This window comes from Solanum verrucosum, unplaced genomic scaffold (genome assembly GCF_900185275.1).
Source record: "Solanum verrucosum unplaced genomic scaffold, falcon-dt-bn FXZP01000229.1, whole genome shotgun sequence".
Taxonomy (NCBI): domain Eukaryota; kingdom Viridiplantae; phylum Streptophyta; class Magnoliopsida; order Solanales; family Solanaceae; genus Solanum; species Solanum verrucosum.
Genome location: NW_026020011.1, coordinates 1,845,670 through 1,871,146, shown reverse-complemented (window position 1 = coordinate 1,871,146; position 25,477 = coordinate 1,845,670). Strand labels below are relative to the sequence as shown.

Here is a 25,477-nt window from a genome sequence, read left to right as displayed (position 1 = left end):
TACTAAATTCAGTAAGTTGTTTAGTTGATGCAGTGCATATCAAAAACAGGAAGAAACGATCCAAGACTGTCGAGTATAAATAAAGAGATTGGAAGGTAATAAACTATAATTTCATCACATCAACAGTGGTTTTACATACTTCAAATTGTATAAACAAACCTATAACATACACAGAGTTATGGACACACCACATAAATTATGAACATGTACACCAGTTCATGATTTCTATACTTAAGCAGTTGGATAAGAAGCTTCCATTGCAATTCCGCAGAGTCCTTCCTCAGTATCAACATTTCTTTGCATTCTAATGTAACCATTTTCTCCCCAACTCGTTCCCCACGAGTTCTTCACTAACCAATACTTTGTCCCATCACTAGCTTCACCATATCCAACTGCTGTAACACCGTGATCTAACTCAGTTCCACATTCTCCGGTAAAAACACCACTTGAGTAGAACTGAAAATCTGATCCACTAGCATCAATCGCGACAGATACAGGTTGGTTAGCTACAGCTTTTAGTAGAGCTGACTCGCTGTTAGCTGGAACATCTTCGTAACTAGTAATCTTTGCAGCATGGCTTGATTCCTTTCCAGTTTTGCAAGTGCTATCCGTTCCCTGGTATGGGTAATTGGATTCAGTAGTAAGCCCATGGTTCTTGATGATAAACATAAATGCATCATCCATGAGACCTCCTTCACATCCCATATCGGAACTCGTGTCACAGTCCACGAGTTCCTGCTCAGATAAAGAAATCAATTTACCAGTGGTGATCTTGTTGATTCCTTCTGTAGCAGCTACAGCAGAAAATGCCCAGCAACATCCTATAATATTATAATACAGTCGATTAGTTTTTAGTATTGCAGATTCATATTTAAAAGGGCAGTTATATTTTCAATGAGTTATTGGTTAAACTTAGAGATAACGGTCAAAAACACATCTGAACTATCACTTTTCGTGAGTTTCATACCCCAACTATCAGTTTTTCCCTTTTCCTACCTGAACTAATGGTAATAGCTAATAGTTGGCCTACTCAGCTTTGAGGTGTGTTTTAAATACATAGATGGTGATATTTCAGGTAGGAAAATGGAACAACTGATAGTTGAGGTGAAACTCGCGAAAAAATGATAGTTCAGGTGTATTTTTACCATTTACTCTTTAACTTACCACACTGCCCTTGATTCTTAATTCCAGTGACAGCACCCTTTTTTCTCCAATCCATAGTAGCTGGAGCAGTTACGTTTTCGTACTTGAATGCTGTGATTTCAGGGGATTTCTTTTGAGAAGGCATTCTATACCCATTGCGAGTGGCTCTGAATTCATCATTCGTCAAATCAGCAAATTCATTGATGTCCAACTTGTAAGGCTTGATTCCAGCCTTGTTGACAGAATCGATGTACTCAGTATTGTCCTTGAATCTTTTGAATCTTTTTGCCTTCTCTACATCATCTTTGTACACACGCCCAAAACGTGTCATCCACTGCTCGTGTTTCTGGACCATTGATGTTTCATACAAATCACGAGATGTGGCTTGAGAAGCCTGCATTCCCAACACTAGAAGAGCTACAAAAGCAAGCTTCCAATTAAATGTCATGGCCATTTTTCGCTACTCGTACCTTTGTAGTGATACTAATATGTGTGTGTTTGAATGTTGATGAAAAGTTTAGAGGAAGCAAGGAATTTATATAGTAGTTGTTAATGTTAACATTTTCTCATGGTAATTGAGTTCCCTGGAATGCCCGGTATGTTATCTGTGATTGTGACAACGAAGATGGACCCCGTACATGCTACTCTGTTATCCTCAAATGATATATCCTGCTAATAAGCCTCTCATTTGTAGCTTTGTGATATGTTTTCTTCCCATAATCTTAGCAATGGAGTACATGACCACAATGTTGTCCTGTTTGCAAATTACAATCACTTCTTTATTGGCAATTAGAGTGACATGGACCATGACAAAGGATATTATTATACTGAATGAAAGTCGAAGGTTAAATAATAAAGGGGAAGAAAACAAATCAATCCCAGCAATGAAGGGCTTTTGACTGCAATATGAAACCATATTGAATGAAGGGGTTGCAATACCCTCATCACTTTCTTTTGTATAATTCCTAGTGTTCAAGTTAGAGAACATGTAGGAAATCTGAATCGTTGGTAGTGAACAAGTAGAAATTCATCATTATAGTCGTTGGTGTGACCGTGCTTAAAGCCATATTCATTTGATCATGTGAAAATCACTGGTTGATTGTAACAGAGGGAAATAAGTGTATAGCACTGAAAATCTGTTGTGTGTCAACGAGACTAGACGTAAGCCACTTGTTTGGGCCGAACCAGGATAAATCCTTGTGTCTTTCTCTACATTACTATCTTGATTTATTTAGTCTGTTAAATACAACTTCTTGTAATTAATTCATGAATACTAAAGAAGGAACTTAAGCTAAAGAGTCCTGATAAATAATGATTCAGACAATATTCGGCATTTTTGAACCAGAAAATGCTCATTTTCCATTTGGAGCCTCACAATCACTGGCCAATATGCCTTTCTTCATTCATAGTTCAATATTCTGGTGTCCTAGGCGTAGAGGAACCACTCCAAAAATAGTGGTATTTGCTAGCAACAACATAATGGACGCAGTCACTCAATATAGATTGATCCAAATCTAATTCAAATCCCATAGCACTTATGGGTACATAAGAAATGTATTGAATCGACTCTTTTAAATGAATAGATCCCACCACAACTTCAAATATGGGATTCAAAGGGATCAAATAACTTAATTATTCCCTTGCTAGGACTCATCTAGTTGAAGTAAGTAAGCTGTTCGTATTGATGTACACCTATTCTCCATCCTCTGGTAAATTTATTAATTGGCTGTTACCGTAAGACTCTGAGCTGATACTTCTGTCATAAGTTTATTAGTCGAAAACACAATGTAAGAACGATAGACAGTAGGCAAAGTGAATACTAAATTCAATTAGTTGTTTGGTTGATGCAGTGAATATAAAAAACAGGAAGAATAAACAATCCAAGACTGTCGAGTATAAACAAATAGATTGGAAAGTAATAAAGTATAATTTCATCACATTAACAGTGTTTTTACATACAGGCTTTTGTTTTAATAGTTCAAATTGTATAAACAAACCTATAACATATTACATACACAGAGTTCTAGAGGCACCACTTAAATTATGAACGTGTACAACACTTCATAATTTCTAAGCTTAGGCAGTTGGATAAGAAGCTTCCATAGCAATTCCGCAGAGTCCTTCCACAGTATCAACATTTCTTTGCATTCTAATGTAACCATTCTCGCCCCAACTAGTTCCCCACGAGTTCTTCACTAACCAATACTTCGTCCCATCACTAGCTTCACCATATCCAACTGCTGTAACACCGTGATCTAACTCAGTTCCACATTCTCCAGTAAAAACACCGCTTGAATAGAACTGAAAATCTGATCCACTAGCATCAATCGCGACAGATACAGGTTGGTTAGCTACAGCTTTAAGTAGAGCAGACTCGCTGTTAGCTGGAACATCTTCGTAACTAGTAATCTTTGCAGCATGGCTTGATTCCTTTCCGGTTTTGCAAGTGCTATCCGTTCCCTGGTATGGGTAATTGGATTCAGTAGTAAGCCCATGGTTCTTGATGATAAACTTAAATGCATCATCCATGAGACCTCCTTCACATCCCATATCAGAACTCGTGTCACAGTCCACGAGTTCCTGCTCGGACAAAGAAATCAATGTACCAGTTTTGATCTTGTTGATTCCTTCTGTAGCAGCAACAGCAGAAAATGCCCAGCAACATCCTACAATATTATAATACAGTAGATTAGGTTTTAGTATTGCAGATTCATATTTAAAAGGGCAGTTATATTTTCAATGAGTTATTGGTTAAACTTAGAGATAACGATCAAAAACACATCTGAACTATCACTTTTCGCGAGTTTCATACCCCAACTATCAGTTGTTCCCTTTTCCTACCTGAACTAATGGTAATAGCTGATAGTTGGCCTACTCAGCTTCGACGTGTGCTTTAATACATAGATGGTGATATTTCAGTTAGGAAAATGGAACAACTGATAGTTGAGGTGAAACTCGCGAAAAAATGATAGTTTAGCTGTATTTTTACCATTTACTCTTTAACTTACCACACTGTCCTTGATCCTTAATTGCAGTAACAGCACCCTTTTTTCTCCAATCCATAGTAGCTGGAACAGTTACATTTTCGTATTTGAATGATGTGATCTCAGGGGATTTCTTTTGAGAAAGCATTCTATACCCATTGCGAGTGGCTCTAAATTCCTCATTCGTCAAATCAGCAAATTCATTGATGTCCAACTTGTAAGGCTTGATTCCAGCCATGTTGACGGAATCAATGTACTCAATGTTATCCTTGAATATTTTGAATCTTTTTGCCTTCTCTTTATCATCTTTGTACACACGCCCAAACCGTACCATCCACTGCTCGTGTTTCTTGACAATTGAGACTTCATACAAATCGCGAGATGTGGCTTGAGAAGCCTGCATAACCAATACTAGTAGAGCTGCAAAAGCAAACTTCCAATTGAATGCCAATGCCATTTTTCTAGTACCTGAATGTTTCTAGTGATACTAATATCTTTAGTGTTTGAATGCTGGTGAGGAATGTTAGAGGGAGAAAGCTATTATTTATACTAGTGAAGATGTTTTATTTAACATTGAATTATGTTGATTCCGTAAACGTTGCTCTGTTATTCTCAAATAATACACATCTAATAAGCCTCTCATTTGTAACTTTCTGATATGTTTTCTTCCCAAAATCACAAATAGCTTCTCTTTTGGCCCTTAATGTGACATGGAAAACAACAAAAAAGTAGTTACCCACAGAATTTTTCAACATAAGCTTAGGGAAAGAACAGCATTTTCACAGGGATGGCAAGCGGAGCGGGGCAGGGAGGGTGCGATTTTTGTCTTTATCCTGCAGAATTTCAACTCGTCCCCGCAAGAAATGATGCATTTTGTATTGGCACTATACATAAACATGCTCTTTAACTTGGTCTCAGTTGATATCTATGTCTTCTTACTTTGGGTGTGAGACTAGTAGACACTTCAACTTTACAAAATGGAACAAATATACACATGCATCCTACATGGCAATTTGTGTCTTACATGGCGTAGACATAAAACGCGTGTGTCTATTTATTCAATTTTTTATAAATTTAAGTGTCTACTTATACACGCCCAAAGTCGAATTGAGAATCAGGAGTAGTATCTAGGATTAGTACTTGGAATCGATAACCAAAACTTAAGTTAGGATGAAAACTTGAGGTGTGAGGTTCAACGTGATTTTGGAAAATGGTTTCCTTACTTTTTTAAGGTAAGTCATTTTCCTTAAATTTGAGGAAAATAAGTTAATTTGGAAAATATTTACACATGAGAAAATTGGAAAATATTTTCCTTCGTACCAAAAACACCTCAAGGAAAGAGGTAGATCTTCTTCTATCTTTTTTGTTATTCTTGGCTCTTGGAAGTCTCCCTTCACATTCTTACAGGGGATGAAATGAAGGGAAAGACAAATTGCTTCAGAAATCCACATGTTCTTGGGAACAAATAATGCACCATGAAATCATATACAACACAGCATGAAGGGTGAAAGATACAACAACAAACAAGGAACTTTTTTCTTGTACAAGTACAGAAACAAAAAAGGCACAGTTACAGTCTAGGGAATATTATTAGCACATCAGCCTCTAGACGAGACGAGTGTATAGCACACCTTTGCCACTGCAGAGTAGGATATGATTCTTATGACAACAAAAGCTCATCCAGTAGCAAATATTTACAAGGCTCAATATCTTGCACAGCCAGAATCAGTACTGGTTCTTCACAATGAGAAATAGCCATTGCAAGAATAATCTGGTTGCATGTTAAAGAACAGAGGTGACCTTCAGATGATTAAAAGGAAGCATCAACAAAAAAAATATATATATATACACACACTTGTCTGAGATCGAGGAGGACAATCATAATACCCGTCGTTCTACTCACCTAATCAAAATCCATGTATGCTCCAGCAGCAAAAACGTATAAGCCCACGCTGCTGCATTGGTAAAAACTGTGAAGCTACATTCTATCAATAGGCTCGGTATGACCCTGCACCGCCAAACGCTCTGATACATCAGCTAACGATTTGAGGTTACACCGGATGAGGGCCTCCACAAAGAAGCATGTTTCGTCCTTAGTATTCCCATCTGGTATGTCTACTACAAATGACTCGATTACAATTGTTCCAGGTCTCCCGTCAATGACCTCGGGATGAACAGTGATAATTGATGAGTAGTTCTGTCATGTATTCAAAGAAAACGAGAAATCACTTGCTAACAAGTTCAGTATATAAATATTGAGTAATACTTGTGTTTTCCAACAGAAAATGATGCAAAAACATACTACCATAATTTTACTACACAGCGTGGAAGAAAAGCTGGCTCACATTATGTAAATGGAAGCACAATATTTTCATGATGAGTTATATGTATTTGGTAAAGAAACAGAAAAAGACAAGAAAGAAACGGAGTTCATAGAGAGCTTAATAAATTGAGTTTAGATAACGCAAGGTAGGTTCCTTGGACTTGAAATGAGCAAGCATAGGGGATTTATTTATCAATTCTTACAATTCATACTCTAAGCAGGTCCTTTTACTTTTGCATCATTTGATTAATCAGATGTTTGGATAACATACTTAATAAGAGAAGGGGTAGAGAGGAGCTGCACAATCTTGTTTTGGAAAATGGTCCTAACCATCCCATACCACATTTTCGCTGATATGAAACAACAGAAACCCCTCTTTTCACGGAGGAAAAGCTATCCTTGCATTCACGTCTTAGTTCTCCATTTTTTAGCCAAAAAGCAACCATGGAACAGTTCAATATGCTACCCATCTGAGCAATCAGTCCAACAACTACAACTGTTACTACCTTAATCCAAAACTAGTTGTTGATGGCTTTAAGAATTTTCAACATTCATTCCACTCCATCCGGAACTTCTTTTTTTCTGGAAGTAAAATAGCTTAAAATAACTCCATCTAGATCTGCTTCATTCGAATACTCAATAAATGTGTATTTTAAGAAAAAATTAGAGGTCTATAAAAGATTCTCTACATTGTCTAGTGGTACACAAAGGAACTAAACAAAACAAAAGATTCCTGACGAACACCAAACCTAATGAGTGTACATGCACATGATAAGAGTCATAAGACCATGGAAAGAAAAGGAGTATACACAAAGCTCAATAAACTCTTTTTTTTTCACACGGTAAGGTAAATTTCATTATAAATTGTACCAAGGCACTGGGAAGTAGAAAAGGCAAAAGATTACAGCATTACATCTTCACCCCCATAAGGAATAAAAAAATCAAAGAAGTATGATCTTTATTGTCAATCCAACTACTATTACACCAGAAGCTCAATAAATTGGAGTTAAGATGATGTGAGGTAGATTATTTGGACTTAGCATTAGTCTCTGCCCTCTCCCAGAGGAAAATTATCTAACCATTCTTACAAATTCATGTTCAGTAGGTCATTTTGTTTTTCATCGTTCCAGTTACCAAATATTAGCATTACACACTCATAGATGATAGAACTAGAAATTGTGAAATCTTATACAGGTAAAAGGATCCCTACATCCCATGCTATACCCTCATAGAAGGACTGCATCGATGACTCTTCAAGAAACGAAACCACAGAAACGTCTCTTGCTATGAGGGAAGGTTGACCAGGCATTCACTTCTCCATTTCCTAATCAAGGAACAGTAAAATGAAGAACTGAATATTTGATGAATGGAACAGTTCAACATGCTCACCGTCTGAGCCGCTAAAGTTCCACAACACAAACCATGTGGGATCTAACTTGAAAAATACTACAACTTCCTCTATTCCAGCTTACGTGACACTCTTTTCTCTTTAGTTTGTGTAAAAAGATAGACATCCCATTTTAAATGCTATTGACATGACTTATTTGGAACTGATTTTTTTTATTAAACAGAAGATGAAGAGAAATGTGGAACTCTTACCATCTCCCATTTAATTGTTGCTATCAAGGTCAACTTTAGTACTTTGATATATTTAGTTTATGTGTCAAAGAATTTCATACTGATACAGTCAAACACCATCATGTAAAATGGGATAGGAGGCTCATTATTGCTCCAGAAAAAGTAATAAGAATAGTATGGAACGTCTTAAGCAAGCAGGTTCCATGTGATATTCAAACACAATTACATAAGTATTAACTGAGTAAGACAATTCTGGGGCAATAAAGAAGATGGTTGTACATGACAAGCAGACAAGATGCGAGTAGAACTCAAGTTACTTCCATCTAAACTTCAGCAGACATTCTTTAGGCTCAAGCTTGAGTTTCTTTATTGAATGGACACTTTATGATCACTATAAAACATCTAAGGTAACTTCTTAACTCAAAACTTCATTGTTTGTGCTTTTCCCACCCCTACTTTAAAATCAATCAATATCTCTCTATCAGGCGCACACACACACATACCGTGAAGGCATTTGAATAAGCAAAGGTGACATAAATGAATGCTGAAAACATGAAGTTTCAAGTTCAAATTCTGTCTGCATACATTTATAAAATAATACTGTATAACCTTGTGACTCTCACCCCATAATGGATGCTTAACTTATAAGGAGTCTTTGATATTTATCAGCTCTTTCAGAATAGAATGTTAAAATTTACCTCGTATATTGTGATAGTTAGTATTCTGGTTTCAGAAACAGCCTCTCTACCTCCACGAGGTAGGGGTAAGGTCTGCATACACTTTAACCTCCTTAGACCCGGCATATAGGATTACACTGGGTATGTTGTTGTTGTTAGTGTTCTAGTTGAAGAAGCCGATCAGGAAAAATAAAATTAGAGGTGAGAAGGAGGAAGAGGATAATCAGCATAGTTCAATGGTGGTAACATCATCTCTAGTTGGAGTAACTGAGAGAAAATAGTAAAGATTCAAGTACGTAAAAATCTTTTACAATGAAAAGCATGCCCCTCACCCAACTACAACAAGAGAAGGAGATATAGTTGTCAGTGTTATTGAAGTATATGCAGATGCAAGAAGGTTAGTGGAAAACATGGTTTCTTACCATTAAACACACACTTGAATTCTATATTCCTTTTTCACTGAATAAACTCAACTTCACTTATTCAATATCATAAGATACAAAAAATACCTGATGTTACAATTTAGCCAACATATATAATCTATCCAATGCATCAATAGTACCCATGTATTTTCTATGAGAAAATACAAGATGCATACCTGAAGCCTGTGATCTCCACCAACAATCTTTACGCCAAAGATGTGTTCCTCGTCATCTAGAAGCTCTAACCTCTCCTTGCTGGTGGTAGCTGGAAGACCCGACCTAACATTCACTTCTCTCACACTCCCAATTTCAAGGTCCCCTTGCACAACGCATCTGCTAACGAATGGCTTGTACCTTTGTGGTTGATCAAACCTTCTCACCAATGACCATACCTATGAAACATACCAAACCAGTAAGAGCTCCATAAGAACATATATGTTACAGTCAGTCCCACATCAAATAATTAGCTACACATGAAATCAAAAACATAATGCAATTTGGTTTACCAAGGCCAACTCCAAAGTCAAACCATGCAAACATTCTAGGTAACGAAACAATTAACACTACCTTACCCTTTTTTTTAGTAACTGTAGCATATGTGGCAGCTTACACGCACCTCGGCAACTCTATCCACCAAAGCTCAAGACACGTGGAAAGAATCACCTAGTATTTTTGTCTCTGCTAGAAATTGAACCTAAGCCCCCCCGATTCTCAGCCCACTTCATTGAAACAATTAACACTATCTTCCACATAAAAATACGTTCTTTTTCTTCTTTACCTCAAATTTCAATATAACAGCAAAATCATAAATTACACAATTCAACCAAAAAAAATTTCAAAAAAGATAAAATCCCAAATCTTATTTTTCTACAATGTAACCAACCCTTTATGAAAAATCCTAGAAAGCCTTTGTAACAAGATGATCGCATATAGATCTGAGAAAATATGAAAGATCAAGTAGAAAATGGATTTAGCTTACAAGATTAACAGGAGCTCTGATGCGTTTAACAAGTGAAGAACTACACTGATTGTCGTTGAGCACATGCCTATGGTGTCTCCTAATGTACTCATCTTCCATATTATTCATCTTCTCCAACCAAAAAATGGAGAAAAGAAATTCAATGGTGGGGTTTTGAGAATAGGCAAAGTGTGAATTAGAAGAGTCCAAAACACATCGCCTATTGGAACTTCCGATGGCTGAATGGTCCAAAATTGCTCCATTTTTTATGAAAAAAATACAGAGCAAGTGGACATTTGGGGGTCCCTTTACTTTACTACTCCCACACACAGCATAGTGATAGTCGCGGCTTCAGAATTTTCATTAAAATACAGTGACACAGACGGAGACTCTCTCTATATATATCAAATTTAATCATGTGTAAATCATATTAGGTGCTCGGATGAATCTCGAAGCTACTTCCACTCAATTCATGTTCATCAGACTATTGTTGATTTGAAACACTTCTTATACTACTAATAATAATAACAATGATAAGTGAAATAATGAGAGGATAGAGTGTAGACAATCATGATCACTAACTCTTTTAGATAAAGAAGTTATTTTCAAAAGACTATCGGCTCAAGTAAATCAATATAATTTAATTTTATAAATGAATAGTAGATAATAATAAAAAGAATATAACAAATTATTTCTTAATTTTATGAATAGATAAAAGTGAATACCTATTTTTAATAACGAGAAGTATTGAAAACACAACTAAATTTGGTGTAAATTATTAGTTCATCTCCGAAATATTGATAGTCTTAAAAACACCACTCTACTTGACTAACCATTGTACTTGAGTTAGTCAAGTAGAGTGATGTTTTTAAAACTGTCAATAATTTAGAGGATGAAATTAATAATTTACGTCAAGTTCAGTGATATTTTTAAATATTTTTCTTATTTTTAGTATAATGAATAAATAAAAATGAACCGAAAAAATATTTAGCATAAACCAAAATGGAAACATATAGTTTTGACACGAGTGTTCAAAATTTGGCGAATGAAAGGTTAGATGAAAAGGATAAAGCACATTATTGGATAATGCTTGAATTTGGCGAATGAAAGGTTAGATGAAAAGGATAAAGCACATTATTGGATAATGCTTGCTTGCTTTCATTTCACTTAATTTCCCTTCCTTCTATTCATTTTTTAATTTAATCCAATCGAATATTCCAATCCACATGTCATACATTCTTGGATGTGACATTGCTCAACCCAATAATGTAACCAACTATATTGATTTAGAGAATTTAGTTATTGATTTGCTATAGAATTATATAATTTCATATCGATATCAATATATCTCAAAAACAATTTCACAAACTAAATTTGAATTTTATCTTTTATTTGAAGTAGGGGAAATTTTGTAAATAATCACTATAAGAAACTTAATTAGGCTCCTTAGCTATAGTTTGCATATTTACAGGTTGTAGCTATAACTTACTCGTTTATATAATTCGCACCATGTTTATATAATTTACGGATACGTTTGTATAACTCGTTTGTATTTGTATATTGAGTTATTTTCGTCCGTAGTTGTATAAGTATGATTATGATTATGTTGGTAGGCTTTTGTACGTATATATTTTGTATAAGCAAAATATAGAAATATACAATTACGGATTTATACAAATATGGGTACAATTGTAGATCTAAAATTGGATCTGTTTTTTGGAGTAATACAAATTCCGGAATTATACAAATATGATAAAATTTGAAATAACAAATTTATACAAACACAAACATCTGAACTTTAAACAGTTATACAAACTATATTATACAAAAGTTATACAAATTATGTTATACCAATTTCGAAAACTACATGTTTATACAAACTTTAAAAAGTTATAAAAAATTTGAATGTATCTGATAATAAAACTAAAAAACCAAAGGAAATCACCGTCATATACAAAAATAAATACAAAACAAACGAAGAATTGTTAGTGGCGAATTTTTTAGTGCATGTGGAATGATTAGTTTTGTATACACATAATGTTTTACATATTTGATCTGTCATTATTGATTTTGTGACATCTTTTAAATGAGAAGCCATTTTTGGATATGGTTTCAAGAAATTTTATGTGTTTCTTGTATAGTTTATTCTCACTATCATACATTGAATATTTTAGTAAAGATACAATAAATAATATTTGATTATTAAAAAACGATGAACATTATGTAGAGTGAATTTATTTTTACAATGAAGCATTGGTTTCTTGAATTTATTTTACAATGAATTATTTAACAAAAAAATATGTTACAATGAATCATGCATATACATTGTACTTTATGTATAATGAATTTATTTTTTATATGAATTCAATAAATATGATACATAATTTATTAAGATACAATAATAGTGATGTATTCATTGTACTTTATGTATAATAATTTTTTTATGTAAATTTCAATGAATATGATACATAAATTAGTAAGATACAATGGTCTTGATGTAATCAAAATTAACCTTTATTGAATCTCAAAACACTCTTTTATCGATTAAATAATACTTCTACAAAATAATACTCCCTCAATTTCAAAATAAGTGAATTGTTGAATCTTTTTTCATAGTTCAAAATAAGTGAATTGTTCAAAACTCAAAAGAGTTGTTAGGAAATTTTTCCATTTTTACCCCTCATTTGTATCTTCTAGGTGATAACTTTAAGAGAGTTATTTGCTCATATTTATGATTTTTTTACTTTGAATTATTTATATTTTTAAGAATATTTTGAGAATAACTAAAAGGGGAAAGTGGAAAGTGACGTTTATTTTATGTCCTAAACTTTCTTTTTCTTAATGGATGTGCATTGCCTCAACAATTCACTTATTTTGAAATTAAGAAAGTAGTATTTTATGATTCCACCTATATTAATTTAATAAGATTTTATTGTATATCATATAAAAATGACAAAATTTAATGAATATATTGATCTTGACGACTTTGATGCATTTATATACTTTTTCAACAAACTAGTTTAACCACTATACTGACTAATAAATATTTCTCAGTAGGATGGACTCATCATTAAATTTAATTGCCCAAAAAATACTTTGAAATAGAAAAAATAAGATCATTAATTTTAGGGGAAAATCTAATTAATAACCAATTGACCATTTTGGGAAAAATCTTTTTAAAAAGTTTTTATTCACAATTAATGGACTCGTCATAAATTTAATTGCCCCAAAAAAGAACTTTGAAATAGAAAAACTAAGACCATTAATTTTAGGGGACAATCTAATTGATAACACCATTTTGGGAAACTCTTTAATAAAAAGATTTTAATTATTCACAATTTATTATTCATACATTAATGATCTTTTTGACCTTTTTCTAATTTTAGTTCTATAAATTGAAATCTTAAGTTTTAAACTAAACCACACCACCATTTTCATTACCCCTTTTCACTTTACTTCGCCGTTATGTGATAACAACCGCCGCCGCACCACCGGCTATAACCTCCGTAGCTCTACCATCAACTAGTCGTAAGCTTGATCAAGTTTTATCTGATCAAACTTATTCATCCCCTATCAGAAAGAGAAAGAGAACTGATCCAACTTCAATTCAGATTTTTGTTCAATCGTTAACAAGAGGAGAAATCCTAGTTATCCGAGCTCATTCAACAGATTCCATAAAAGTCATTTACAATCAATTCAGGTTGATCACTAGTATACCACCATATCATCAACGACAGTGTACAATGGAAGACAACTCTCCAGTCACCAAACATTGACATTCTATAGCGTTAAAAATGATACATCCATATATCTAGTTGGCCAAACGCGGAGCACATCTCATCTTTAGGCATGGCAAATAATCAGTGACATGATTTCAAAAATAAATCTGCCATTTTGAAAAGATTTTTGATTTTTTGAAATTATGTCATTTATTATTTGCCATGCGTGAAGATGAAATATGCTTTGCATTTGACCAACTAAATGCATGGTTGTATCAATCTAAACGCCATAAAATGTCAATGTTTGGTATGACCGACTGGATAGTTGTCTTCCATTATACACTAGTCGTTGATGATCTGGTGGTATAGCAACGATCAACCTTATTTTATTGTGAATGACTTTTACGGAATTTATAGGATGAGCTCGGGTAACTAGGATTTCTCCTCTTGTTAGCTCATCCCACTAGTACATATATACTCTAAGTTCCCCAGAAACTTTTTTTGGTTTATTCTTCCAAGAAAGAACTTTATTTTAGTGTTTCCAAATCCCCAAATTCTCCTTGATGGAAGCAAACTTGTATGTCCTCTTTTTTTCCTTATAGTTTTGCCTCCCAAAATATTGGGACGCTTCATTTTTACTTGTCACATTTTTCTTTTTGAGAATTAAATTGTATTAACTTTCACCAATATTTTAAGATGAAAGAGAATTGCATCTTGTATTATTTTTTGTATGTTTTGAATGTATAAATTTTATATTTGATATATTAAAATAATTTAATCAAATTTAACTCTGAAAATTGACTCTCATGAAACGTGACAAGTAAAAGTAAATAGAGCGAGTATATCTTAAAATATTAGTAATTTTTTTTATGTAGTTTGACTCTCGATAAGACGATAACTGAAATGTGAAATTTTAATTTGGAGGGAATATAAACTTTGGTTTTTATTGCTAATTCTTTGAGAAATAAAATTAAATTAAAAAGTTAAATTTGTGTTTTTAATTTCCTTTTGACTTTTGGGAAGTTTGCACTTTTAGTCCTTTAAATATTGGCAAGTTCAAATTTGGATATTTTTGATATCTAACTAAGCATATTTGACTTTCAATTAATTGAATTGTGTAGTGTTGATATCTATACTTGTGAATTTTCACTAGTTTAACAAATTACATATCATCCTATATATTATTCTATATTATAACAGTAAAGTCACCTTGATGGATATGTTTTATCATTATAGTAGGAAAAGTTCATACCTCGATGATTTTAGGTGAAATGTCTAAATTACTTAACTTTTTTATCTTGCGAATTTTCATTGAAATCCCTTATGTCTTTATGACCGTCACAGAGTTCTTTTGGTACTTGTTCATCCTTTTTTCACCCTCTTGTACTTCACTTTCTACGATATGATGACCGTTGTCACCAGTGGCGGAGCCACATGAAGTTGAGGGGCCCTTCGTCGAAAAATTACATTGTGTAGCTAGACAAAAAATATTTTTGTATGTATATATATTACATATTGACACTCCTTGACTTCTATGCGATTTTCCTTCTTTATATTTTGACACCCCTTTGTCAAAGTTCTGGCTCCGCCATTGGTTGTCACGATATTCTCCCAAAGGATGTCATGCTTTTGGCAGATGATTGCGAAGATATTATCTTGAGATATGTCTCCCTGTGAGTTTCCTCATCTAAAAAGAAGCTTACTTTAGTTGTGATTCCCCTGTTCTAATTGATGGAGGTAAAGTGGCTATGCATTCCATTTCAATCTAACTTTTTTAGAATTTTTGTTTTAGTTGTAATTTTGAGGAAGCTTTTAGTTGTATATACCAAAAATACATTTGGCCAAATTAGTTTATGCTTGAATGGGGCCTAAAGCACAACCACAAGGAGAGACAAGAGTCAGAATTTGAAGGTTATAAGTTCAAGATTTTAGTGTTTTTTTTATAAGGAAATGTTATATGATATCAGCAAGAGAACTTGCTATTTTAGGGGAAGCGGGGTCATTTCATGATTTTATTGGTCTATTTTAGAAGGGTTTTGCTTATAAAAAACGAGTTCAAGTTATATACATTGTTGGAGTAAACGGAGCCAAAGTGGAAGAAGGTTCATTTGAACCCCGTTCATAAAAAAAAGTGGATATAAAAGATTATTTCTTTTCAGGTATGTTTATTAGATGTTGAATCCCCCAAGTTTCCTTGCATGGTTACTTTGTTATTTTTTGAATGACAATCTTGCCTCTTCGACAATATACATAGCTTATATTCATTAAGTACATATATTAAGACAATGCATTTTATTTTGCAAACTAGGGAACGTAGCCGCGCTTCGCGCGTGCGTTAAGATATATGTGTTAGAATCAATTTTCTTTCCGATTAATTATATATTCCACTATATTATATTGTCCAATCTTGTCTTTATCTTTTGGTTTAATTGTAGGGAGAAGGGTAAAAATACTCATCAACTTATGTTTAATAGCTAACTTTACCCTATGTTATACTATGCAACCATCCATAACTCCGCCATCTACAAATTTATTATTTGTATCCTTCAATTGGATGAAAACCTCCAAATCAAGTAAAATTACCCGTTTTTCTTTTAAAATAACATATCATCCAATTTTAACCCATGTTTGATCCTCTAACTGTCTTAACCCATGTCCGACCCTCTTACTATATTAACCCAAACAAATTAAGCCCATGTCCGACCCATCTAAGTTTGCCTTGCTATGAGTAGTAATGATAGCCATGATTGCACTTGAACATAATGCAAGTTCATTCTGTTTTAGTATTTGAATAAAAAAATATGGTGAATGATGGAGTATGTAGAAATTCGTTTATCCTTCATCAAAACACAATATGAAAGGGTGTGTCATTTCATTAATGTAATATGAAAAGGTTAGCCAAAAAATTGATAAACTCATAACAACATAGTAGGCTAATTTATTAGATTAGAAGTAATATCAAATTAATTTAAGTTCTTATAATTGAGAATCAATTATAGGAAAGATAAAATGAAGTCTTTAATATTGTGAATTGTGACTATTGACTAACAAATTGAACAAATGTGAATGTTTATTTTCCTTATCCTCTTTTCCTTTATACCTCTTCATTGCCTTCATACTTTTACATTGCCTTTTTTTTAAAATTGCAACAATAAATTAAACTATGAAAAGAAAAAATTCAAATAAAGAAGAAAAAAGATAAATAGATTTATTGGCCATAGAAAAGTGCACATCTTATTGTCTATGCCTAACTTTAATTATTATATATAGCTTTATAGAGATAGAAACTAAAACTTATTCATCTAATTAAATTAGGGAACAACTCCAAAAGAATAAGATCTAAAATTTCAAAAATTAAAATAAAATCTTACAAAGACTTAAATAATAATATAATTTAGTGTTGGACTTTGCTCAAAGATCCCTTTTCTCCAACAAGATAGCAAGAAATTAAGAACATGACCTAGCGAATTAATTGGCACACTCTTTCGGAAGAGGTTGTATATGCTCCGTCTTTATGCTTGAAACAAAATTTCTTACGCAGATACATCTCCATAATCGCGGCAGCCATGATCACCTGTACAAAAAGAAAAACATGAACCTTGTGGTTTTCATTATGGAAACATAAAAAAATATTGCACATATTAAATCATACTCACATATATGACGACAGTGTGCTATAGCATTAGTCCTCTACAAACAACACACTTCTCTTTCCATTGTGAGAGACAGTATCCTCCAAGAAGATCACCTAGGCCCTAGACTAATTGCACATGACATTACAAAACTTACATTATGTCATTAGAACATGACATTAGAAAGAATAGCAATTATAGGAATCTAAATTAGAACTACATCATGCTATTCTTATTTTTCGAATAGTGAAGGTCCATCACCATATACACTTCATTTTGAAAAATGAAAAATGAAATTGAATATCTCATGATTTTTTTCAAGTATTCTAAATTCTTGATTCTTGATTCATATTGAAATATTCTAATAGAATACATGAAGTCTTTAAAAGGTTAAAATCACAATAAATCAAGAAAAAAGAAAAAATAAGAGAGCATAAACAATATGATAACAAAAGAAAAAGAAGTTACAAATACACCTTTAAATCATGGCTTCCTCGAAAAATTAGCACATCATTTTCCTCCATTCTTGTCACAAGAAAATTCAAGCTTCCGCAACTCAAAAGAAAAAGTGTAAAATTAAAAAGAATAAACTTGTAAATGAGTTTTTGGTAAAAATGAGAAGCTACAAAATTATGAGAATTTTATGAAAATATAAAGAAGAATGGAAGGTAAAAAGGTTTGTAACCGATTTGAAATTATAATTATTAATTAGTAAAACTCAATTAATAGAAAATAAATGTGATTGAAGTTATTTTAAAAAGTTTTTTTTAAAAATAAAATGGAAGAGATATGAGAGAAGGAAGAGGAAGGGTCTTACGTAAATCAATTAATTAATAGCATTAGGGATGAAATAAAAAAATATTTTTAATTTTCTGCTAATTTGTGTGGCAACAAATTAAATGAAATTGATTGAGTCAAATTTAATGGGGAAAAAACGTTTATGGTAATAAGTAAAAGAGAGATAAATAAGATATTTTATTTTTAGAAAGTTGTAGATATAAAAAGTATAATATTAAATTATGATAATAAAAGGATAAATAAATTAGATTTTTTAGAAAATTATATTTTAAAAAAATGTTAAAAAAGGAATTTAAGGAAAAATCATTAATTATAGTAAATAAAACGTTTATGGTAATAAGTAAAAGAAAGATAAATAAGATATTTTATTTTTAGAAAATTGTAGAAATAAAAAGTATAATATTAAATTATAATAATAAAAAGGATAAATAAATCGGGATTTGTAGAAAATTATAAAAATGGGAGGTAAAAAGAGGAATTTAAGGGTAAATAATTAATTATAGTAATGGTGAAGAGAGATAAAAATAATAAATTGTAGTAATAATGAGGAGAGACAGAGAAAATATTTTAAATATTTTTTTTCTTCTTTTGGCAGATATTAGAGATCAAAAGAATTTTTAAAAAATTCAAAAAAATTGACAAAAAAAATAAAATGGTAATCCTGGCCAAAGAGAGGTGCCACGTCAGACTTTTGTTATCCAGCTTTATATATATATATAGATTCTCAAAATGGGCCCATCTCAAGTGTTTAAATTGGTAGAGGGACTAGAAATAGCTAATGCGTTTGTTAGATTTGTAATCGCGTGAACGACAAAGAAGCCGAAAAACGAGCTAGTGTTGTGAGTCTAGTCGAAAAATAAGTTAAGAGACGCAAACATAATGTTAATACAACCACGAAAAAATAGAATTTGGAATTTTTCAATGATATCGAAACAATGAAGATGTTGAAGCGTGATTGATGGAGATTAAGCAACTTCATGGAAAAGGTAGCCTTATTGTTCAAGAAATTGAGTTTAGAGCAGAATGAATGAGAAATTATACAATCCTATAATATATAGCTTATGTTATGCTCTTGATATAAAGAGTGATATTTTATGGCCTTTGAAAACGACTATCTTAAAATGCTTAATACAAATTATGTATTTTAAATGATGCATGTATTATTCTATTGTTTTTGTGTTGTAAAATAAAAATCAAAATATACCAATAAAAGAAAATAATAACTCATAAATTGAAGTTAGAAAATCTATAAATTTGATACAACTTTAATAACATATATGATATTTCAATTTACAAATAAATACGTACTATAATAAAAATATTTATCTCTTAAAATAAACTATTATGCATGAATAATAAAAGTAAATTAATACATATATTGAATGGCATTATGTCAACTCAAATAATATAAGGTTATAAGTCACAAAACCCTGCTTCCACTAAAAACATATGAATGTGCAAGCACATAATAAGAGTTATCTAATTAGAATATTAAGTAAATACTAACATTTGTGTTTCTTTATAAACAATTATTTTTTATTCTAAATTATGTGACACATTTTTTGTTGAGTTAAATAATTTGCCTATCAAATCTTTATTTTTTAAAATGAAACTTATATATTTGTAAATTACGTAAAAAGTATCGTAAGTTACAATAATTGACAATTCAAAAATATTTCAAATATAAATTTATTTGAATCTCAAAATCTGAAATATGTCATATGAATTGGGATGAAAATAATTATTTTATTCAACTCACCCATCAGATTGGCAAAAGCTTTAGTAAAGCTGTCCCTTTGGATTTGAACATCAGACGGATCCACATCGGTATTAAAATTTGTTCCTATACTCCATAATTTTTGAAGGTTATGAGCAAAAGATACTCGAAAAACATTTACAGATCGATCTACAAAATATGCCTATTGCTCTGATATCCAATGCTACGTAAAAGTAAATCCATAAATGTTTTACGAGTATTTTCACCATTAAACTCCATCAACACCATTGGGGCAAACTCTACAAATATCCAATTTGAAATCATCATTTATTTTATAGAGTTATTATTTAATCGATAATTAATATTTAATAATTTAAAGAGTGTTCGACATCGAAAAAACTGTTCAAGGATGGAATCTCAAAGAATTTGAAAGAATCCACTTGTAAAAACGTCATTCATGAACTTGAGGTCATGATTAATGATCTCGGTTACCACAATAAAATGGACGTTAATAACCTATTGGATGGGTGAAAATGATACATGTTCAGAGGTCCAGAGCTTAGAATTAATAAATTGTGGATATCATTGGAAAAACAACGTTAATGATAAAGTTGAAGATGATACAATACCCTAGGAAGCATTACGCGTAAGGAAACACTTGCATCTAAAACTCTTCACAATTTTCTGGGGCAATTAGAAAAGACAACATCGAAACTTTTGGATGCAATAAGGAAAGTTAGAGATGAACTTCAACTAGATTTAAATTTTAACAAAAAACAGAACATAATAGAATCATATTTCACTAAATTTTCTTAGATATATTTGTACTTTTAAAGAATTATTAATTTATAATATTAATGGGACCATAGATTTATATAGGGGTTTTCTGAAAATATATTATCTTATCGAAATGAGTGATTTTTCCATTGGCCCAAGTTGAGACCGGAGGAAATTATTAACTTGGAGAGATTATTAATTAATCAAGTATTAATTTAGTGAGATTTTATTGTAATTAGTATCCGCTTTATAGAGTAATTTTTTCTTGTTAGTTTACTCGCTTTGAAAAAAGAATCATACAAGTCTACAGCATGATAACTTTAAACATTCACGTCTGAAAGTGTGGTCTTGTGAAGGCCAAATAATATGACATTTTTGTTTGATGTTTAGTATGACTTGTAAAGGTAAAAGTTCAGATATTGTTATACTGAGATTCATGTAAAAATAGATTAAATTTTTTATCATATATGTTTGCACCTTAGTCATACATACAAAAATAAGCTGAAATTTTAGACACGTATGTCTGAATAAAAAATAATATTTTATTCTTCAAATTTCAACAATTCAACACTCAAATATATATATTCTAAATAAGTTCAAATTTGAAATATAAATTTCATATATCATAAAGAACAAAATAAAATCATCAATTTATCAAAAATACAACAAATCTAACAAATTCACTAAATATACTTCTTTATTTTTTCAAGTTTGCACCTAGATCATGCGTAGTAAGTGAACTACATGGAAAAATGGGCTACAATTTTAGGCATGTGAGTCTGCAAGCTTTTGTCAATACAATAATAAATTTTCTTTTTCAACACTCAAATTTACGCCAAATAAGCTCAAATTTAAAACATAAGCTTTAGAGTATGTATCATAAAGAACAAATTTCAATCATCAACTTCATATTCACTTTCCGTATATATGTATATAAAATTAACACCAAGATGTATACATATATTATACACTATATATACATAGTACTCAATATATATATATATATTATTTATTTTTATGGGTATATTTTTCATATCCGTTCAACTATAAACACTGTGAAATTATTAGAATCATTCCGTACAGATCTTGCTGGATCGGACAAACATTTTCAACGGTTTCTAGTTTTTCTTCGATAATATGTGTATAAATAGAGTATAAAAACTGTAGAACATGTGTATCAGTAGTATGTATATATTACACATTGATTATACATATAGTATACCCAAATATACAATAATGCTACATTTTTTATACATATTCTATACAACAGTAATTCAGTCTCTATACATATGATGATACTTTTTCTATACATATGTAGTAATGATACATTTTTCTATACATAAATAATAGTAATGGCTCACTTTCTACACAACAATAATGCAAATTTCTAAATTTAAGAATAGTTATTTTATTCTAATAAATGAACAACTTATCAACATTTTCTTTTATCAAATACATCATTATGCTTATCAACATTTTGAACACTTCTATCAAAAAGTGTAATTGCTTATAAAATCATCTTCAACATACACTTGAAAATTATCAACTAATCCAAACAGACTCTTATTGAAATGTCCTGAACTTATGCCTCATTTATAAGCAAAATTAATTTATGCCCATAATGTGATTGACAACATAAAATATTCTAGAAAAATTCTTTTTAAGCGGAGGAAATATTTTTCAAATTTTAAAATGAGGTACTCAAGATTTTTTCTTAATGAAATCAATTTTTAAATGGTGGTATCAAAAGATTGTATTTATATATGCAAACAAAAGATCATCAAGGAAATGAACAAAGATAAAAATTAATAGAGGCCAAATATATACTCATCGACCATTTTTACTTGTTCATTATTAATTAGAAATATTTTTTCTAAACTTGTTCAGGAAAATGTCAACAATAATTAATAAGAATAATTAACTGAACAAATAAAAATAGATATCTACTTTTAATATCATGAACAAATAAAAATGAACGGACGAATATTTTAAAATGGAGATGACAACATTGATCAATGATCATATGAGGCATGTTACAAATTTAACTTACAGACAGAGTCTCGTGAGTGTGACATTGCAATAATTTGTTATTACAACTAATGAAATTTGCATTAATTATTAACTTTTGTAATGGATTTATTCATGAAAAATTTCATCCTCATGTGGCTGCCTTTCTGTTACAATTCATACAAAGACAAGTCCGTATGGACATTATTTTTGTGTAAAATGGCCAAACAAACAAACCTCACGTGCATGCATACTTTCCTTCACATCCTTCAATTATATAGAATCCACATTGTAGGGGCAAAGTTAGGTAGGGCCGTAGGGGCAAAAAGGTTCAATGGAAAATTATATTATATATTAAAATTATTGTTTGGGCATAATATATAAATGTGTTTTTTAATTTGGTTTCAATCGACATTTGTATCCTTTAGTTTTGAGTATGCATGATTAGTAGACAATACTTAAACATGTATAAAATTGAATAAGTAGACACATGTGTACTATGTGACATAATACATGTAAGACATCATGTAGGATAGCCATGTCGGATGCATGCATGTGTTTATTTGTTCAACTTTATACATGTTTAACTGTCTACTTATGCATATTCAAAATTGGAGGACATAATTATCAGTTGAGGCCAAGTTAAAAGACATATATGTATGTACATATATAGAGCTAGATTGTATAATAGATGTTGAATCTCGTTGGATTTTACATGTATTTATATCCGTATATTTTTAAACCTCTTTTAATGAAAATCCCGACTCCGTTAATGCATTGACCGAATGAAGTGAACTACAACATTAATTAGTTAAGGGTTACGGAGGAAATTACATTTCAATTTTCTCATGATTGGTTGATCAAATATTTGAAAAACATTTCCTTTTAGAAAAATAAGTTCCAATTGACGACTTCTTTAATGAAAATAGAGAAAATAAGTTCTATATTGATTTTGTCCTCTTGTACCCTTCTAATACACCTCCTTTTTACCCACCGCAAGTGACTTATCCCCACCATCTAATTATATCCTTACCTCCACTCCCATTGTATATTTTCTAGAGTACATACACATAATTTTAGATTAATATTTAATTTTCACGAACAAATCAGAAACTTATTTATTTGTTAAAAAATACATTTTCATACGTGCCAAACACAACTAATAAGTATGTACACTTGGAAAAGTATTTCAAGTGGAAAAACACGAGAACCGCATAGTTAATAACTTAACAAATTAAAAGGCAAATCACTAAGATTCGTTATATTTTTTTAAATATCTTTCATTAATTTCTTTTCTTTTGGTAATTTCAGAATTAATTTAATTTGTTGTCCCTCCAAAAGCCAATATGAAAGCATTATATATACCTTCAGTGTGAGTGCTCAATTATCAAAAAGTTGGTACAAACATTAAAAAAAAAACAAGAAGAAGAAAAAGATCAGAGGAGAAATGGTCTTGTAAGTACATCGATGCGTATGAAAAGGGAAAAAGTGAATCGAGGTAAATCCTCTTATTTGTTTGTATATACACGTCTATCATTTAATGTCATGAAATACGGACATAAGCAGTGAAAGTCGGAGGATCTTAGTAACTTAGTTACTTCATTTTGTTGGTAAAGATTCGATTCTCCACCTTATAATAATTCTTCTCCTTCCCCTTCCCCTTCCCCTACGACCATTTTCGAAAAGAAAAAAAACTTGTGAAAGTCGATGTTTTATTTTTATTTTATCAGTTATTCATATTGGAGCCCTCCCGAGGAAGTTTTATATTGAGGTTAAAGTGGTCGCTAATTAAGGTGATTTCGTACTCTGGAAAACTCGAATATGAAACCTCTGATTAAGGATGAAAAAATAATACTAGGCAATGATACGACGATAGTCGAAATTAGGGAAGCATAAACGCCGTGATCGTCACAAAACCGGCACCATCCGGCGATCCCGGAGTATTGTCTTTTGGACTCTTACTGGTGACGTGTCCATGCTTTAAAATGTGCAAAACTAAGTTCAAGGAAAATAAATTAATTAATCTCTCTTATCTTTTTTCTAGAAATTATTTTTATTTTTTTCTGTAGAAGCCGTTAATTGCGGTTGGCACGAGTGGAACAAAAAACATTATAAAAAAATGAAAACAAACTGTATTGGACCCCTTTATTTGACCTGAGGGGTCACATCTAATTTCATTTATTAGGAACATGCAATGTTATCACAATGAGGAAAACATGGCCCAGTGCGTTCGAAGTTGAAATAATCGAACTTTAATATGAATATTGAATATCAAGTCAAATGAACATGCAATATTATGATAATGAGGAAAATATGAAGCTTACGCACTACGAATTCAAAATAGTCAGACTTCAATATGAATATTGAACATCAGGTGAAATGAACATGCAATGTTATGACAATGGGGAAAATATAGGGCCTACGTGACATGAATTTGAAATAGTCGAACTTCAATATGGATAACTGAACATCGGATGAAATGAACATGCAATGTTATGACTTGTGACAATGAGGAAATATGGGGCCTATGCAGCGTGAATCTGAAATAGTCGGACTTCAATATTGATACTGAACATCGGTGAAATGAATACGCAATGTTACGATAATGAGGAAAATATGGGGCCTATGCGGTGTGAATTTGGAATAGTCAGACTTCAATATGGATATTGGACATCGGGTGAAATTAACATGCAATGTTACGACAATGAGAAAATATGAGGCCTACGCAGCGTGAATCTGAAA

At 31.6% G+C, this 25,477-nt stretch overlaps 4 protein-coding genes across 7 annotated transcripts in view; all 4 read right to left on the bottom strand.

Moving 5' to 3' along the window:
- The window catches only part of LOC125820445 (uncharacterized), a 195,773-nt gene that overhangs the window by 146,342 nt on the left and 23,954 nt on the right, over positions 1-25,477 (bottom strand). The window lies entirely within an intron of this gene.
- Positions 217-1,597, bottom strand: LOC125820450 (senescence-specific cysteine protease SAG39-like). The gene is made up of 2 exons (XM_049499886.1): positions 1,165-1,597; positions 217-821 (listed from the first exon to the last, which is right to left on the bottom strand). The coding sequence occupies exons 1-2, from the start codon at positions 1,595-1,597 to the stop codon at positions 232-234; spliced, it is 1,023 nt and encodes a 340-aa protein (XP_049355843.1). The 3' UTR covers positions 217-231.
- LOC125820451 (senescence-specific cysteine protease SAG39-like) lies at positions 3,220-5,578 on the bottom strand. Of its 2 annotated transcripts, XM_049499888.1 has the most exons (3): positions 5,533-5,578; positions 4,152-4,538; positions 3,220-3,809 (listed from the first exon to the last, which is right to left on the bottom strand). In XM_049499888.1, exons 1-3 carry the CDS (start codon positions 5,576-5,578, stop codon positions 3,220-3,222), a joined length of 1,023 nt encoding a protein of 340 aa, XP_049355845.1. The 2 variants fall into 2 exon arrangements, with proteins under 2 accessions (XP_049355845.1, XP_049355844.1); XM_049499887.1 differs by lacking the exon at positions 5,533-5,578 and having other exon boundaries at positions 4,152-4,584.
- LOC125820476 (abscisic acid receptor PYL8-like) lies at positions 5,628-10,394 on the bottom strand. Of its 3 annotated transcripts, none has more exons than XM_049499914.1 (5): positions 10,107-10,394; positions 9,304-9,519; positions 8,727-8,798; positions 6,031-6,324; positions 5,628-5,898 (listed from the first exon to the last, which is right to left on the bottom strand). In XM_049499914.1, the coding sequence occupies exons 1-4, from the start codon at positions 10,212-10,214 to the stop codon at positions 6,106-6,108; spliced, it is 615 nt and encodes a 204-aa protein (XP_049355871.1). In that variant the 5' UTR covers positions 10,215-10,394; the 3' UTR covers positions 5,628-5,898; positions 6,031-6,105. The 3 variants fall into 3 exon arrangements, with proteins under 3 accessions (XP_049355871.1, XP_049355870.1, XP_049355872.1); XM_049499913.1 differs by having other exon boundaries at positions 5,628-5,927; positions 10,107-10,250; XM_049499915.1 differs by lacking the exon at positions 8,727-8,798.

Bases quoted from the DNA above. Each gene is read 5' to 3' on its own strand.
- LOC125820451 (XM_049499888.1), bottom strand. From the start codon at position 5,578: ATGTGGATTTCTGAAGCAATTTGTCTTTCCCTTCATTTCATCCCCT. The intron at 4,539-5,532 runs GTAAGAATGTGA...CAGCTCTACTAG, and splicing joins TTCCCTTCATTTCATCCCCT to TATTGGTTATGCAGGCTTCT. The intron at 3,810-4,151 runs GTAAGTTAAAGA...ATAATATTGTAG, and splicing joins TAAGGATCAAGGACAGTGTG to GATGTTGCTGGGCATTTTCT.
- LOC125820476 (XM_049499914.1), bottom strand. From the start codon at position 10,214: ATGAATAATATGGAAGATGAGTACATTAGGAGACACCATAGGCATGTG. The intron at 9,520-10,106 runs GTAAGCTAAATC...TATGTTTCATAG, and splicing joins TCAGAGCTCCTGTTAATCTT to GTATGGTCATTGGTGAGAAG. The intron at 6,325-8,726 runs GTAAATTTTAAC...AATACATGACAG, and splicing joins TAACTATCACAATATACGAG to AACTACTCATCAATTATCAC.
- LOC125820450 (XM_049499886.1), bottom strand. From the start codon at position 1,597: ATGGCCATGACATTTAATTGGAAGCTTGCTTTTGTAGCTCTTCTAGTG. The intron at 822-1,164 runs GTAAGTTAAAGA...ATAATATTATAG, and splicing joins TAAGAATCAAGGGCAGTGTG to GATGTTGCTGGGCATTTTCT.